Source organism: Macrobrachium nipponense, chromosome 32, assembly GCF_015104395.2.
Source record: "Macrobrachium nipponense isolate FS-2020 chromosome 32, ASM1510439v2, whole genome shotgun sequence".
NCBI lineage: Eukaryota > Metazoa > Arthropoda > Malacostraca > Decapoda > Palaemonidae > Macrobrachium > Macrobrachium nipponense.
Genome location: NC_061094.1, coordinates 12,712,598 through 12,727,472, shown reverse-complemented (window position 1 = coordinate 12,727,472; position 14,875 = coordinate 12,712,598). Strand labels below are relative to the sequence as shown.

Here is a 14,875-nt window from a genome sequence, read left to right as displayed (position 1 = left end):
CACACTGGTGTTTTTCATACCACTATACGTTAAAGTAAAAACATGACATAGAATCGACTTTGCGACTTCGTTCACTTGATATTTTTAGCGATACAATAACTATCATTTGTACTATAAAACCATCTTCATAATAATTTTTTCGTAATCGTAAGATATGTGTTGTTGCAAAAGCTAGCTTATACATAAAAGGCTTTTATAATTTAAGTCATCTTAGATATACATATGCCACCCAAACTCATTGTGGGGGAAATTTACTACTGTTTCCTCGGATATTGAATACTTTAGCATCATTCAAACACTTTAATAATAATGCACTAAAATACTGGCTATACATATTTACATCGTATACAAATACTACATACAGTTATATACACATACTTTTATATACAAAGTTAACAGTTATATACACATACTTTTATATACAAAGTTAATCATATGAGTAGTGATCAGACGACAGCTGTGCACTGGACTACGTACGTACTACTTGGAAGATAAAACGAACAAAAAAAAAAAAAAATTTTGTTTGTTGTTAGTCGCCGGGATAGATTAACATTTTTCCAGAGATTAAAAAGCTGAATGTTTTGAAGTTATCAACCTCGATATTATATTATTGTTTTCACGAAGGAATAATTATATAAAGAAAATTATTGAGTAATTTTTGCCGTCAGCAGTCAGAAAATCACGAACATGGTAACTTTTTTCAAACTAGTGCCATCCATGGCGGTATGTCTATAAATAGAACAGAAGCAGAGGGCAGTCATTGGATAACAGATCTCCATGGCTACCAACCAACCAATCAGGTGTTAGTTATACTACTCTGTAATTTCTTTAGAATGAACGTTTACACACACGAAGCTAACGATGATGTATGTGTTTTGCATACAGTACGTAGATTTTAGTTTTTGTTATTAGTGTAAGTATTTTACTGATTTCATGAAGAATAGAATGATTCCTTCTCATTACTTTGAATGCAAAATGGCTTGAAGATTCTTCCGCCAAAAAGAAGAGAAAAAAAAAAAATAAAAAAAAAAATTTCCTTAGAGGATGATACCTATTTACTAACGCGTTGACATACCTTCAAAACAAATTCAGCTCTTTAATCTCTGGAAAAATGTTAATCTATCCCCCGGCGACTAACAACAACAAAATTTTTGTTTGTTTTATCTTCCAAGTAGTACGTACGTAGTCCAGTGCACAGCTGTCGTCTGATCACTACTCATATGATTAATTTTGTATATAAAAGTATGTGTATATAACTGTAACTTTGTATATAAAAATATGTGTATATAACTGTATGTAGTATTTGTATACGATGTAAATATGGTATAGCCTAGTATATGCATTATATTATTAAAGTGTTTGAATGATGCTAAAGTATTTCAATATCCGAGGAAACAGTAGTAAATTTCCCCACAATGAGTTTGGGTACATATGTATATCTAAGATGACTTAAATTATAAAAGCCTTTTATGTATAAGCTAGCTTTTGTAACAACACATATCTTACGAAAAATTACTTATGTGAAGATGGTTTTAGTAGTACAAATGATAGTATTGTATCGTTAAAAAATATCAAAGTGAACGAAGTCGCAAAGTCGATTCTATGTCATGTTTTCCTAAACGCGTTGACTTAAAGGAGAACGTTATTTTGGTTGTTTTATCACTGGCACAAACCCATAACAATGCAGTGTATCTATTGAAAATTAATGTTACGTATATTCCAAACATTATTACTACGTAGCATGAATAGTACTATAAAAATTTCGAAAGATAATCTTGCTGTGAACGCTACCATAATTTGATGGTTTTCATATACGTACGTACATTTGTCAGCAGGCTGGCCGTCGCATAGATAAAATGATTTACACTGATATGGATTACTCCACGAATAGCCTTTTTATTATGAAAGATATGACTATGGATAATATAATAGGTAAAAAATGCGTTTTATGTATTTCGTTTACGCTTCGTCGCCAATAACAAACAGCAATACTTAACGATAATCTATGACAAATAGCGTTTGTATGACTTCATTGTTCAGAGTTGATATACGAATACTGCCAAAATAATAATAAGAAGTTCGAATTTTAATTTTAGCCTTAATGTTATTACTACTGTAATTACACTACCACTACTATTAAAATTTCTAAAAGTTTATCAAAACAAAAAATGTCGTCTGAACGCAACCGTATACATAAACCATTTTCGTACATAAGCTATATGCTTACATTTTGTGGCTGGCCACTCCGACGATAAGTTGAGTGCAATGATGTGGAATTATTCTTCGAATAGGCTATTTATTATGAAGATATGACTATAATATATATGGTAAGAATGGTTTTATTACCTTTATTGTCAGTTAATATCATAATGTGAATGTTTGTGTACGTTGGTGGTTATCGCACTGCAACTACGCTTAGCCTACCAATGAACGTCGTACATAAACCTTGAATAGGCTATTTATTTCGAAGATAGGACAATAATATATTAGGTGAGAATGGTTTTATTACCTTTATTGTCAGTTTAATATCATAATATGAGTCTTTAAATGAATGTTGGTAGTTATCGGACCACGGGGGGCCGAGGGTTTTTAGTTTAGCCTACCGAAAAACATCGCATACGCAGCACAAACGTGATGCAGCGATTCATACCAGTGATGTAACATGAGAAACGGTCCAAGAAAAAACCCGTGATTAACTGGATCCGTGAATTACTGATCCGTGAATAAGCGATGCCCACTGTATAAGCTCAAAACCTCTTACAGTTCTAGTAAATTATTTCAGTCATTTATCTTCATTTTTTTTTTTGAAAAAATTTCGAAGTCTCTAGCACAATATTTAGATTTATGGTGAATTTAAAAAAAAAAAAACTTTCCTTCCCTCCGCACGCAGATTCCCCGCCTCAAATCTCCGAAATGCGTACGTCGCATTCTCGTAATATTTGCTCCATTTCATATTAGGTGTTTTATAGAGTTTTATATATGAAAATGTGCACAATTTCATGTAGAATACAACAAAAAATAATTGAAGGTTGTAGCTTTTCTCATTTTTGAAATATTTGCATATAAAAAAATATAAAAAAAAAATTCAACATTCGGTCAACTTTAACTCGTCCGAAATGGTAAAAAACTGCAATTGTAAGCTAAAACTCTTACAGTATAGTAATATTCAATCATTTATCTTCATTTTGAAACAAATTGGAAGTCTCTAGAACAATATTTAGATTTATGGTGAATTTTTGAAAAAACATTGTTTTACGTCTGCACATTACGAATTCATGCATCATTTTGTGATAATATTTTCTCTGTGTTGCTTTGATCGTTTTACAATGTGTTATATACCAAAATGATTGCAATTTAGTGTACAATACAACAAAAAAATTAACTCGTTAGCTTTAACCGTTTTGCTCACAGCGCGATTTGAATACAATTATATATGAAATTTTTTTTCGCGCTATCATATATCGCATTATTTATATATGATAGTTTTTTTAATTTCTGATGGTTGCATACTAAACTTCAGGCAATGACAAAGAAAGGAGCCAAAAATGGACTCTTAATCTTGAAAACTAAGCGCGCTGTGATTTTTTGAAAAAAATATTTTTTCCGCTTTGGCGCTCACTCCGAGACCCCCTCAGCATACGGGAGACGATTTTTATTATACCCCTTTGGCGTTAAAGGGTTAAAAAGCCAGGAATTTCTGGATATTTCTCATAGAAAAATACCACAAATAGATGAATTTTCCGCAAATAATTGGGGAAATGTTCCTGAGAGAAATCCGCAAATGCACGAGTCCGAGAATCCAAAGAACACGAGTACAGGGGCCCACTGTAATGGCAACTGTAGTAGCTCAGTACAGGACAGTGGGCAATCAGTATGCCTTGAAACTTGATGCTGGAATGTACTCCCTCTCTCTATCCCATGACATCTTTTTATGTATTTGCTCATAAATATACCCAGGGATTGCTGTTGGTTTTAGTTCTTTTATGATTGTGTCTCATTTATAATTGTAATTTTGCTAATGCATGTATACCTCACAAAAAGTTACTGCATCTCCCTGTCTCAGTAAATCTTGTAAATATTCTACAATAAATATGCTCAGAATTTGTAACTGATTTTAGTTCTAGTCTGTTATGATATTGTGTGAGCTATGATTATAATTTTACAAAATAAAACAAAAGAAATTATTAGAAAAAACATGTAAAACTTATTAAAATTTATGAGTGTCTTGGAAAAAACAACCTGCACAGGGTTGTAAATATTCACTGTCAAATTCCTATGGAAGGTATAGAACAATGTTTTGATTTTTTTTCTACAAGATGTGCATTTGCATATGCATATCTTCCTCTTTAATTAAGTGTTTTTTCTTAAATTGGCCAACCTTAAAGATTGCCCAGTCTGGGGGTGTGTGTAATATATATTTAGCCTGTCCCTTAATGGTTAAAGCAGCCACTGAAGTCCTTCATACTTCTGTTGTTCAATTTTTTTTTTTTTTACCATCCATTATGAGGACATGGCAACAAATACCAGACATACTACAGATGAAGAAACATTTTCAAACAACCAGACAGTAGAGAGTAGCACATGTCTGTTATTTAACAAGATTGAAGAAAAAAGATATTAGCTAATGGTAGGAGAGTGAGGACTGCCTCCCTACCTCCAATTAATCATGTTACTGTTTCAATGACATGTCCAGCTCACGCTGAGGAACACTCCAGCATACAAGGCAGCAGTTTGTATTTCCATAGGAAAAACTACTTTTATGATACAAATGTATCAAGTCTGTATGACAAAGTCCCCATATCCTGCAAAGTCTGAAAACACAGGGAATAACTGAATTACCACTGCTGCCACCCTGCAGAGGTACATGGTTAAGTAGTTTTTTCCACTTGTTTTTGTGTCCAGCGGCTGATGACTGCAAGATTAAGACCCATGTATATGTACTAATAGGTTTGTATTAAAGAGTACATTTCAGTGTTAACAACTGAAACTTAGTATTTTTTTATATTTTTTTCTTTCTATTGGCTAGTAAGGCAGTCCCTGGTTCTCGTTGGGGGATCCATTCCTCGCTGATTACCAGGGGACTGCTTGTATTAATGTTAATTGGAATTGTTGTGCCAAGTAGCCCATTTTCAACAATTTTAGTAAATGGCATTGTAAAGGACAGCCATGTATCAATATTATATCTAATACAGTAGTATTTTGAAATGAAGAGGTTTGTACATTCACTTTACAGGTTTGCACTGAGTGTGACACTTGTTTGTGGAGAGGAGCGCTGGGCATGGGGACGGTTGTTGGAGAAACTACAGTTGGCTCTTTCAGAAAGGCCACAAGATCTAGCAGAATTGAATGTGACAGAATGGACTTTGGCACAACTCAAACTGAAGTTCAACCTCTAAAGTATTACATACAGGGAATTTCTGTACTTAGGATAAGGACTTGAACATTTCACTAGTTTATTTCAAGTATTAGATCTCACATTCATCAAAGATATAATTGTATTGCATGTTCGCTATAGCAGTAGCTGTATGTTGTAACTGTATTTATTGTTTAGTCTATTTATATCATACTGCGGTAGCTATAACATTTGGTTCATTACAGTTCAGGGTTCCATACTTTTAAGATTTATTGCCGGTATTAATTAGTATGTAAGAGTTCTCCAAAGGCAACTACTTCACCTTGTACTTTAAAACAGTATCATTTACCTTCATGCTCAATTTTTAGAGCATGAAAACAGAAATCAGGTCGATCAACTATTAGTTAGTTTCCTGAGATAAAGTTCAATTACAGTATATTTTTGTTATGCATATTGGCTTTGTATGCAATTTATATGATATTGTGATATATGTGATTATATTACAGTGTAGTATCAGTTAAGAAATAGAATACAAAAGAAAATGAAATCTTGATTTAATTTTCCATGTGCTGCTTATAAAAATGCCAGGGAATCCAAATGGCAGGTTCACTACATTTAGTGGAGGCTTATAACTGGCTATTTAAAATGCTCAAAAACCAGACCCCCCGCCCTCTAAAAAACAATTTGTAAACTGCTTATTTTAATAGTTCAAACTAAAAGGGAACAATGTACACTCATCACATTTTACCACCTCAGTGCAGTTGCTTATGCCCAGCTTAAAACAATTTCTTATCATACCGGATGCTTACTCACACTTTAGTACATTACTTTAAGTGCATATGTACTGACCCATTTCATGTAAGCTGAGCTACTTAGCCTAGCAAAGACCTAATGTATGCAATGGCAATGTGATCTTGTTAGGCATTGAAAGGTTTGGGAATGACACCCTTGGCAATACTTTGTTAACCGGAACAAAATGGGAGGCTGAACAGGAGTTGAATTTATATGACTTTCCCACTTTTCCTGACTAATATCAAATTTAATTTTTTTTTTTAAATACCTCCCACTACAGGATTTAAAAAATAAGCCAAGTTGGCACGTAATTCTGGAACTTCTGTGGCTTTCTGGAAAAAGTAAGATGAGTCTTGGCTCTCCAAGAATTTCATAATTAGCTATCCAAAGTACATTTACAACAATTAATTCTCAAGCAAAACATTACAGTTAGGGACTCTAAGAAGGTAAGTTTTTATTATGATGGACAGCCTATAGAGCAGGACAACACCTGGGGTGCTGCGGCAAATAACAAAAACAAAGCTATTACTGGAGTGACTACTGACAGGGCCATGTGGGAAAAAAGTTGACCAACTATTAGTTGTGGAGAGGAATCACGCAGAAGGAGGTTATCTCTGGAAGTAAGAAACAAAAGATTAACTCAAAAGATATTGGGGATCACTTTATTGTTGCATGAGGCAGTCATCTAACCCGTGTGGTGACGGAAACAGTTTAACTTACCCAAATATAATGGGAGAACTTAAAAAATATCCTCTGCAGACAAGTGTCTGTATATCAACCAATGCAGACTTTCACACACAATTGGATAATGGAACACAATATCCTAGTATTCTTACCTCTAAAGTAGTTAAGATCCATCTTGGCTCTGAGATACGTTGCTCAGGAACGCCACCATGGTGGTTCCTTAGTCAAAGTGTTTGGGGGGTGGGGGCGTGGATGCCCTATCATCATAAGATGTTCCCTCTGATGAGTAACATGCTGATGGACATCTCCTCTGTTGGAGAGGCACGTTTCCTGGCCAGATCAAGGACTTCTCCCCTCTCTACAGTGCAATTACTTTGACAATCCACAAGTTGGCAGTAGGATATTTAGAATGTATCTGTGCTGAGCTTTTGTTGTAGGACTTCCCCTTGGGTTATCCTATGTCTCTTCTGCCTACTTGGAAAGACCAATGTTAGACCTCTTCTCTTTGAAAGGAAGCTATGGGTCTTCTGTTCACAGTCCCGGGATTGTTCATTGGACAAGACGACTCCTTTATGCCTTCTGGGAATTCTCTGGGAGGCAGAACAATGCCACACCTACCTTCCTCGAATATTCCGAGGAAGTTACACAACTTCAATTCTGATGTGGACTTGGTTGTCCTGTATGCCCCATGGCCCGAGGCCAGATGCTTTTCAATATGAGCAGCCAAACCTTTGGAGGAGGCTCACGAGTTCTTGAACAATTCGCGAGAGGAGATTTAAGGGCTACTCCTTTGTCAAGCTCCAAAGTCTTTGGTTAACCCTAGTAGTTCCTTAACCCCAAGCTTGACCTAGGCTTCCATGGAAGGGTTGGAAAGCTTCAGGTTTCCATCAAGCACTGCGTAGTTATCTGAACATCTTGTCTCCTACAGGTGTGGTGTCATAGACTTTGTGTTAATGCAGGCCAGGTTAAGAAGGTGTCCACCTTTTCAGTTGTCTACGCGAGGTGTTTAGACAAGCAGACTCCTCACTGTCAAGTTCTCCCACAGATTGGGTTCATGCAGAGGCACATAACACCAGAAGAATATGTTTCTCCCTGGCATTTTAAAGTACTTATCTGTTCATAGGTTGTGAATGCTGGTTTATGCCTACCTCAAACCACTCGCTTTCTTCTGCATGAAGAACGTTGCCCACAGGTCCTTAGACATGTTTTCCTAGGGTCCAGGGGTGGCTGTTCAACAAATGCCCTGGCAGGACAGTTTGTATCTTGCCTAAGATGATTGTGTGGAGTAGGGAATGAGGGAGTTGACTGGCCTCTTTTCTTTCCCTTATCTCCTTTCTTCATTCCTGCAGGCAGTTTGAAGAATAGACACATCATACACATGAACTGGCTTGATGCAGGTGAGCATTACAGGCATACTGTTACAGCACTTTTCATGTTCCATGCAACATGCTAATATGCTTCTCAGTAGCTAGACTCCTCTCTCCAGGAAGGGAGTGAGGAGTGGTGGCAAACCCATTTCGTGTGGCAGACATGGTTTGTTGACTGAACAGATATAGTTCTTTTGGACTTCCATAAATGCAATGAATCTGGTCATGTTTCATTGTATTAGAACCCAGTGGACTGAGTGTTAGATATCCAAATATCCAATATCTCAAAGGCTTAGGTCTTCTTCTTTAGCAATCTCATTTCCAAGAATGATTGGATGTGCTGAACCCCCAGTCGGTTCAGGATTCTCATACCTCCCTCCAAGTATGAGTCCATCCTATTGTCAAGACCGAAGGTTTGTTCAGTGTATGAACAAATGACAATTTTTAATCAATTTGTATTTTTCATAGCTAACGAACCCGAGGTCTTAACGTTGACTGCCTACCTCTAGCCACCCTTCATACTTTTCATCCTGGGTTGGAAGAAAGTGATGCATCACTGGATTCAAGTGCACTCTCTCAACATGCTTTCATCTCAGTTACGCATCAGATGCCAGATGCCAGATTCCTTGCATTTACAATCTGATTGTTTTTAACTGGTTTCTAGCTGGGGCTAAAAGATTTTTCTTATTGTTAAGACCTCAGCTTTGCTACATATGAAAAAAATTAATTAATTAAAAATTTGTCATTTTTGTTATACCTAACAACCATGGAAGATCTCTCCAATGAACACAACTTCAGAGGGAAGCCTGCATTTTCCACAGAAATTTTAAAAGCCCCACAGTAGCAAAAGTATTGCATTTCTTGTGCTGGTGTTGATCTGAGTTTAAGGACCACACCAGAAACTGTGATGAAGTGTTCTCTCCCAATCTTTGAACACCTGAATCATAAGTCCCATATTCTCTGAGTTGTTCCTACTCACAGTGAACTTCACCAACCCACTGCTTTCTTTGTCTTTTGAACAGCTTGGAGGAATGTCTCTGGTAAAAGCTAACTTGGCAGACTCAGTGACTTCTTACACAACCATCAAACTTATTGCCCTTAATTAAAAATTTTAAGTAAAGAAATTTTAGTAATAAGCTAATCAGTTATTCAGGACTGCCTAAACTATGTTACTTTGCAACTTGATTTCCAAACTTTTATCATTATATTTTACAGGTTCAAAACTTGGAGAACTCTGGGAGAACTTATAAAATGACAAATTTTCTAAGACAATTTGTATTTTTCATAGCTATAAACCTGAGGTCTTAACAATAGGATAATTTTCTAGCACCTGGCTGGATCCAGTTAAACAATCGGAGATTGAAGAGCAAGGAATCTGTGAAATCTGGCAACATGTGCATATATCAGCTGAAAACTTTATTTACAACACATCATATATGCAACTGAACACAAGGGGACTTGAGAGTCACAACTTTCAAAGTGTTTTTTCAAGTTTTCAGGTGACATCAATTAATAGGTAACCAACATCTCAGCTAATGTCAGCCAAATCAAGATAAAGAAAACTTGTTAAAATGGCAGCTGATTTTATTTTCACTGAACTATTGTTTTTGAATAGTTTAGCAGCATCAATTTCTTGTAAATAATTAACATAAAAGAGGTATGAAGAATGAATTTATTTCATGGCATTGTATTCTCAAAGTCAAGCAAGTGATGACTGGCATAAGTAATGGTAAATGGAGGCCAAAATGGGATTCTAAAAGGTACCAGGGACCTTAGCCCAACATAGAAAAAAAAATAGAGAAATTGAAAGTAATTGGTAAGTGTACAAGATTAAGATTCTGGGAACTTATTGCGTGCTGAAGCTTAAAAGAGAATTACCCTTCCTGGCAGCATGCTGACAGCTTGAAATTAATCAACCTGAATAAGCTGAGGTGAGAAATTTTCCTGGAAAGTCATTCAGCATAAGGGTAGGAAACTTAGGAAAGAGGTAAGAACAGTACACTTTATCAAAAGCAACTGAAAACATGTATGGCTACACAGAAAGATAAGAAATTCTAATAAGCAAGGTTACAATAGTCGGTTTATTCAAAAAGGGAAATGAACAAAGGATATGTGGGACACTTAACATGTAGCATGGGGACATACTGGAGTAGTTCATGTTATTTTCTGCTCTGGAACTAGACCATGAACAACTTGGACAATTTTGAAGACTGAGCACTAAAATTAAAATCAAAGCTCCATCTTCATTAAGTGGAAGAAAGATATTTTAGCCCTGAAAAAAATGCATTACTAATTTTAGATTTTTAAATATAACAGGAATTCAGTTTCAATATGCCTGCATTAAGAGATTTCCATTGGCCTAAAACATTAATTTTAATGAAGAATTCAAATATCACCTAACAATGGGTTGATTCCAGAACATCTAATGTGTTTCCTAGTTACCATTACTACCTCAACATTAAATCATCATTATTTTGTATGGTATACTAAACAAACTCCTTATTTTGTAAGCATTTATTAAGAGTTCTATTGGAATTTTCTGTCTAAATAACTGCTAAGTGTCTGTTTTCCTAAAAAAATATAAAAACATTTAGCTAACCTAAATGTGACAGAATATCATTAAACATTATTATCACAATATAGAGCATACAGAAAAAATATGTGCCTCACTGAGAAGATTTTATCTTGTCTTCCAAATCTGTCACACTTATTTGACCCATGGCTATTTGATGCACAGACTTATGTCCCAGTCTATGAATGTAGACACTGAAGGACAACACTAACAGTTGCATTTACTGTAACACAAATATCACCAAGAGCACATGCTCAGTCTTGGATATCAGATACATATCCAAAATTTCTTTTCAATCGATCTAATCATGTACGTACCGTTTAAGGAACTGTAATTTACTAGATAAGATCTGATCCGTGTTATCAGAAATGATCCTCTCCATTAGTCCTAAGAATTTTAAAATGTTGATTTTGTTATTTGGTCTTTACTATTAAATTGGTAAAGTTTTTTCTCTGATAAGCTTTGTAGTATTCTTATTCTTTAAATTTTCATCCTGGTGAAAGGTTATCTTGGTCAGGTCATGGTTACTGAAATATCCTTAACATTCCCATGAACAGGGCCCTTGTTGATGCATCAGTTTTCTAGTTTAATGATGCTGATGAACAAGAAACCTCAAAAAAGTTAATATCCACTTACTTGGACATTTCACAAAGATTCTAAAAAATACTAATTTTCTTTCCACATTTCCAACATATCAATCGGTGATAACTGGGAGACCAGCACTGTTTCTTGACATTCTGAACGTGGAAGCCAGCATGGCACATCAATTAAAGTGGCATTATTTACGGCTGATGATATCCAAATACCCATGCTAACATCTTCACCAACATAAGAAGTCATGTATGGTCCAGCCTGGGCTAAAGCTTGTGCTAAAGATCCTGAAATACATGGAGACATTAATGTAATAGTTTAAAATATATCTCTACTATAGAGCTTTACTACTTTTATAATGTTCTGTAAATGAAATACAAATCAAGTAGTATTTTAATTCCATAAACCATAAAAAAATGTAAAAACTTGGTTTCTTTACAATACATGAGGTAAACAGACAATACTTAACAATACAGGAAATAAGAAGACAAAACATATGAATCTACTGGTGGGGGTACCAGTCATGTTCAACAAATGGGAGTGAGGTATTCTCAGTCTGCATAATCGTTATTTGTATTTAATGAAATAAAAGTTTGAATATGTGAGATATGAAATAGACTGGTTTGCATTGTTAGGTATTTCTGCCCACTAAACAATACATATACATCTGGTTTACATAAACAAGAAAGGGAGACAGGTGAAGATCAGGATATCCTTATATGAACAGCTAGAAATGAGACTCCGACAAGGTAGTACTTGTAGTAGTATCTGCATGCTGTAATGTAGAACATGAAAATTTTCTCCCAATGGCTTTTAAAAAATAAGATAGATGTTGATAACTAACATGTACATACAGTGGTACCTCGAGATACGAAAGGCTCAACTTACGAAAAACTCGAGATACGAAAGCAAATGCGACAAATTTTACGGCTCTACATACGAAAATTGTTCAAGATACAAAAGGTTGTTGCTGTAAAGTCCGAGATTCGCCCGGACCACCGATAACAATTTTGAAACTCGCGCGCCGCCAACTGAGTAGACTCGCCACCATCCTCCCACTCTCCCATTGGTTCCTGATGCTAGTCACCGCCCTGAGATCCTTCTCTCCTATTGGTCAGCATCCCTCCCATGATGCATCTACGTAGCGGCATGCTTCTTCGGCCACTGCACGGCATCATCGGTATCGTAAGCATGCGGTATTCGTTCGTTCTAACGATTTCGTTTATTAACGTAAATTTGTTAGTGATTTCGTTGTAGTATACTTTATTGTGTTGTGTGAGAACTTTACTACATACGTATACATACTACATAACATAATTACGTACAGTATAAAAGTAGTCATGGGTCCCAAGAAAGTCGAAATTCACAGAAAGAAGAGGATGCTCTCTTTGGAGACGAAGATAGAGATTATCAAGAAGTATGAAGCTGGTATGCGATTGAGTGTGATCGCCAAGGAATACGGTCAAAATCCGTCGACAATAGGCACCATCCTTAAGCAGAAGGATGTCATCAAAGCAACTACACCTTCCAAGGGCGTGAGTATTTTGTCCAGCAAGAGGACCCACGTGCACGATGAAATGGAAAGGCTTCTTCTGGTCTGGATAAAAGACAAAGAAATCGCTGGCAATTTCTCTGTCTTTTATCTGCCACACGGCCAGCGCTATTTTCGGAGATTTGATTGCCCAGGCTGAAGACGACGGAGGAGAAGGGCCATCAACGCCAACCCCAGACTTCAAGGCTTCGCATGGGTGGTTCGAGAAATTCCGTAAACGGACTGGCATCCATTCGGTGGTGCAGCATGGGGAGACGGCCGGCTCGGACACGAAAGCGGCCAAAGCCTTTATTAAGACATTCGACGAGATGACAATCAAGGAAGGCTACAGTTCTCAGCAAGTCTTCAACTGTGATGAGACTGGCCTCTTTTGGAAAAAAATGCCTCGTCGGACGTACATCACGCAGGAAGAGAAAAAGCTACCCGGGCATAAGCCTATGAAAGACATGCTTACGCTCGCACTTTGTTCCAACGCCAGTGGGGATTGCAAGGTGAAGCCCCTACTTGTCTATCATTCCGAGACTCCTCAAGCCTTCAAGGCCCACAAGATGCTTAAGGAGAAGCTTCCAGTGATGTGGAGGGCTAATGCGAAAGCCTCGGTAACGAGGCTTTTGTTCACAGAGTGGGTAAATCTGTGTTTCGGCCCGACAGTGAAGAAATTCTTGGAAGAGAAGCGCCTCCCTCTGAAATGCCTGCTGGTGTTGGACAATGCCCCTGCTCACCCTCCTGGCCTCAAGGAAGATATCCTAGCGGAGTATTTCTTCATCAATGTTCTTTATCTTCCGCCTAACACCACCCCTCTCCTCCAGCCCATGGACCAGCAAGTGATATCAAACTTCAAGAAGCTGTATACGAAACATCTTTTCAAGAGATGTTTTGACATCACCGATACCACAAACCTCACCTTGCGTGAATTTTGGAAGGAGCATTTCAATATCGTAATATGCATCCGACTCATCGACCAAGCTTGGCAGGAGGTTTCGAGGCGAACCTTGAATTTCTCGTGGAGGAAACTCTGGCCTGATGCCGTATCTGCCCGAGACTTCGAGGGATTCGACATGGGCGAAGCTGGTGCTGCAGATTCAGGAACAGTTGATGATGCTGAAACTGTTTCGCAACCAGATCTTGAAAAGATCGTTGCACTCGGCAAGTCCATGGGGCTGGTCGTCGACAAGGACGACATCAATGACCTTCTCGAGGAGCACCAAGAGGAGCTTACGATGAATGACCTGAAGGAGTTGGAGGCCATGCAACATAACGTCGTTCAAGAGGAGTTCTCTAGCAGCGACGAGGAGGAGGAGGACGACGACTCTATGACAACGGCAGAAATTAAGGATGCTATAGCTGCTTTTCATAAGAGACACCCCGAAAAGGGTTACACAGGTCGTATGCTTGCACAGTTCGATGATGTTTGCCTGATTCATTTCAGGAACATTGTCAAAAGTAAGCAGAAGCAATCTTCCTTGGATAGTTATTTTTTAAAGAGGCCTTTAGTAGGAGTAGTAAGCAAAAAGGAAGAACAATCAAAAGACAAAAATTTTTTTTTGTAATTTTAAGTTTTTTGTAAAGTTAAGTGTTACAGTTTTGTTAATGTGTTTCGTAAAGTTTAGTTTATGTTTTCCTTACATTTTTTTATGTGTTTTGTAAAGTTAAGTGTACGTACGTATCTGCCGTTTGTCCTCCTCCTCTGTTGCCACTTTCGGAGATAGCCTCACTCGAAAGGTAAGCTTCCACATTTTATTACATACGTACGTAAGTACGTACAGTATTTCTTGTATACCATGTACACTAATACACTTTATTTACAGGTACCATGTAGTACATATTAGCAGTACGTATTAAGTTAGGTATTGAATGGTCCAAATTGTTGTAATATTTCATTGTTTATAGGTCAATTTAGCTTTATTATGAAATTTACTAGGGTGTTTTTGGAGGGCTTGGAATGGATTAGCCATTTTACATGT

General features: G+C 36.9%; 3 protein-coding genes across 4 annotated transcripts in view; 1 reads left to right on the top strand and 2 right to left on the bottom strand.

The window, feature by feature from the left end:
- LOC135207225 (coiled-coil domain-containing protein 103-like) overlaps nt 1-5,900 on the top strand; it is a gene marked incomplete at its 5' end in the record, with an annotated part of 28,151 nt that extends 22,251 nt beyond the window's left edge. For both annotated transcript variants that reach the window (XM_064238853.1, XM_064238852.1), the window contains 1 exon segment: nt 5,234-5,900. In XM_064238853.1, coding sequence (XP_064094923.1) covers nt 5,234-5,396 — 163 coding nt within the window.
- The window catches only part of LOC135207228 (coiled-coil domain-containing protein 103-like), a 132,000-nt gene that overhangs the window by 59,251 nt on the left and 57,874 nt on the right, over nt 1-14,875 (bottom strand).
- LOC135207128 (UDP-GalNAc:beta-1,3-N-acetylgalactosaminyltransferase 2-like) overlaps nt 10,696-14,875 on the bottom strand; it is a 43,059-nt gene continuing 38,879 nt past the window's right edge. The window contains exon 8 of the mRNA XM_064238720.1: nt 10,696-11,666. Coding sequence (XP_064094790.1) covers nt 11,435-11,666 — 232 coding nt within the window. The 3' untranslated portion in view covers nt 10,696-11,434. The remainder of the gene's footprint in view (nt 11,667-14,875) is intronic.